The sequence below is a fragment of the Poecilia reticulata genome, linkage group LG22 (genome assembly GCF_000633615.1).
Source record: "Poecilia reticulata strain Guanapo linkage group LG22, Guppy_female_1.0+MT, whole genome shotgun sequence".
NCBI classification, from domain to species: domain Eukaryota; kingdom Metazoa; phylum Chordata; class Actinopteri; order Cyprinodontiformes; family Poeciliidae; genus Poecilia; species Poecilia reticulata.
The window spans coordinates 5,120,125-5,122,553 of NC_024352.1; the positions used below are offsets into that span (position 1 = coordinate 5,120,125).

The 2,429-nt window shown below is 49.3% G+C and overlaps 1 protein-coding gene across 1 annotated transcript; it reads left to right on the forward strand.

Moving 5' to 3' along the window:
- Positions 1–214: 214 nt before the first annotated feature.
- Positions 215–2,107, forward strand: LOC103458181 (probable G-protein coupled receptor 151). Its single transcript, XM_008398816.2, has one exon. The coding sequence runs from the start codon at positions 635–637 to the stop codon at positions 1,769–1,771; it is 1,137 nt and encodes a 378-aa protein (XP_008397038.1). The 5' UTR covers positions 215–634; the 3' UTR covers positions 1,772–2,107.
- The last annotated feature ends 322 nt before the right edge of the window (positions 2,108–2,429 follow it).

Below are 2,429 nucleotides of genomic sequence, written 5' to 3' on the forward strand. Positions count from 1 at the left end.
ACCGGGAGAGGGACCCCAAATCAAATTCTGCTCAAGGCCCTATACAACTTCAGAACATTCCTGTGAAAAATAGGATTCTATTACTTGAGATTAATTTCCACTCAAAATGACTCGCCTGCTGATTTCTGAAGGCAATTTGTTTCATTTTTCACATGTGTATTTGTAAACAATGGAAGGACAAAATAAAAGATGTATTTTTATTCTGTTTCACAATCATTTAATACTTCCTCTCGGTTTGTCCCGTCAAATCCCAGTGATATTTTTTGAACTTTGCGGTTTGCAACGTGATGAATGCGGAAGGTGTGAGGAGGTGTGTGTGTTTGTGTGTGAGCAGCGATTCCTCTGAGGCTGGAGTGTAAACCGCGGTACGCTGCGCTCGCCTTTACGCGCGCTGCAGCCTGGAGTCCCACTGATAAAGTGACGTGAGCGCTTGACGATGCTAAATGGCAGGACTTGAAATAGCCCGTACCTACCAGCCTGCCCTCCCACTTGCTGCGTGTCAGCACTACGGCAGCTCCTCCGCTTTGCTTTTGGAGAGAATTTTGAACTTAAAAAAAATAAAATTAAAGAATCGTTCATTTGAATCTTTTTTGGGGGGTGGATAACTTTATCGAGAAACTCGAAGCAGGAGGAGATGGATATTGATCGACCGACTAATGTCTCCTTTTTCGATTTCGTCGGAGGAGTCCAGCTCCTCCAGGGAGAGGACACCCGGACCGCCATGCCCGTCCTCCTGATCGGGATCTGCGTGTCCGGCGCGGTGTGCAACCTGCTGGTGTTGCTGATCTTCATCCGCGACTTCCGGGGCGGCAGGGGCTCTGAGGTGAAAGCCCTYCTCGCCTCGCTGGCCTCCACGGACCTGGCCATCCTGCTGCTGTGCGCGCCCGTGCGCGCCGTCACCTACTACAGACAGACCTGGACCTTGGGGAGCTTCGCGTGCCGCACCACGGACTGGTTCCAGCACTCGTGCGTGGTCGCGAAAACTTTCATCCTGGTCGCCACCACCAAAGCCAAGCACACGCTGCTGCCGCGCGCCGCCGCGTCGCAGTCCATCTACAGTCCCACGTGGATCCACGGAGCGCTGGCGTTCATCTGGACGGTGTCCATGATGCTCCCCATCCCGCAGATGCTCTTCGCCGCCTTGTTGCCGCGCGGCGACGACTTCGTCTGCGTCTCCGAGATGCCGGTGTGCGCGTCTGACTTCATGAGTTTGTTCTACAAGATCTACCCGACCTTGGCGTTCGTGGCGCCGGTCATCTTCACGATCGCGTACTACACCAAAACTCTGTACACCGCCGTGAACCACGCGCCGAGCCCGCGACATCAGAGCAAGGTGGTGCTGGTTCTGCTGTGCCTGAGCGGCGCCGTGGGGCTCATGCTGCTGCCCGAGTGGGGGACGTTCACGTGGATCAGACTGGGCTACAACAGACCCCCGGCGGGGCTGATAATGTTCGCGCAGGTCCTCCTTTACGCGTGCAGCGCCCTGTCCCCGGTCGTCCTGATGACCATGTACGACGACGTGCGCCAAGGACTGGTCGCGATCTGGTTCGTCGCGACGTGCAGGAGCGACAAGCGCGCGCCCGAGGTGAAGTGCCCGCAGACCGAGGGGAATGGGGCGGAGGTCGCGGCGAACGCGGTGGGCAACGCCGTCTCACAGACGAAGGAGGCGACGTTCCCCGACGTGGAGCACTTCTGGACGGGGCGCCGGAACACGCACGTGGAGGACGAGCACGATCCAGTTCCGTGGGAGAAAGAGGAGAAGATGCTGTAATGAACTTTTTTTTGTTTGTTTGCTTTTTAGCAGGAGATTTTCTGTTTGTTGTTGGCTGCTTTAGTACGTCCACCCTCTCAGACCTTTGCTAAAGGTAGCCTGTTTGGTATCGTGAGCATGATTAGATGTAATATAAACTTGTACAATATCATGGTTTGGCGTTATACAGAGCCGGCCCAAGGCATCGGCAAGCTAAGCAGTTCCCCTCCACGCCAGCAGGGGAATTAAAGAGCAGTAGAATTGTCACAAAAGTTTTAGAGTAAGATTTTGTTTTGCACATTTACATTTGGGATTCACAATGTTTAAAATGTTATTTGTTAATTAGTGTAGTCTTAAAAAAATGCATAGCAAAACTTTGTGTTCATTTGTTTTTATTATTATATTTTTTTAATATTGGATTTTTTTTAAAGGTCTTATTTGTTGATTAATACTAATGGATCAAAATAACTGATCATTTTAGTTGAAAATACAAATCAAATTTTTAAGCAAAATCTTTTACTTTAGAATTTTGGTACATGAAAAACTTTAAGTACATAAATGTTGAGTATATATAAAAGTTATTTACTGTGCATATACTTAGTTATATGCGTCACTTGTTTACTTATTTATTTACTTTCTAATAGCTTGACAATTTTTATATTTTCAAAATGTTTTAATA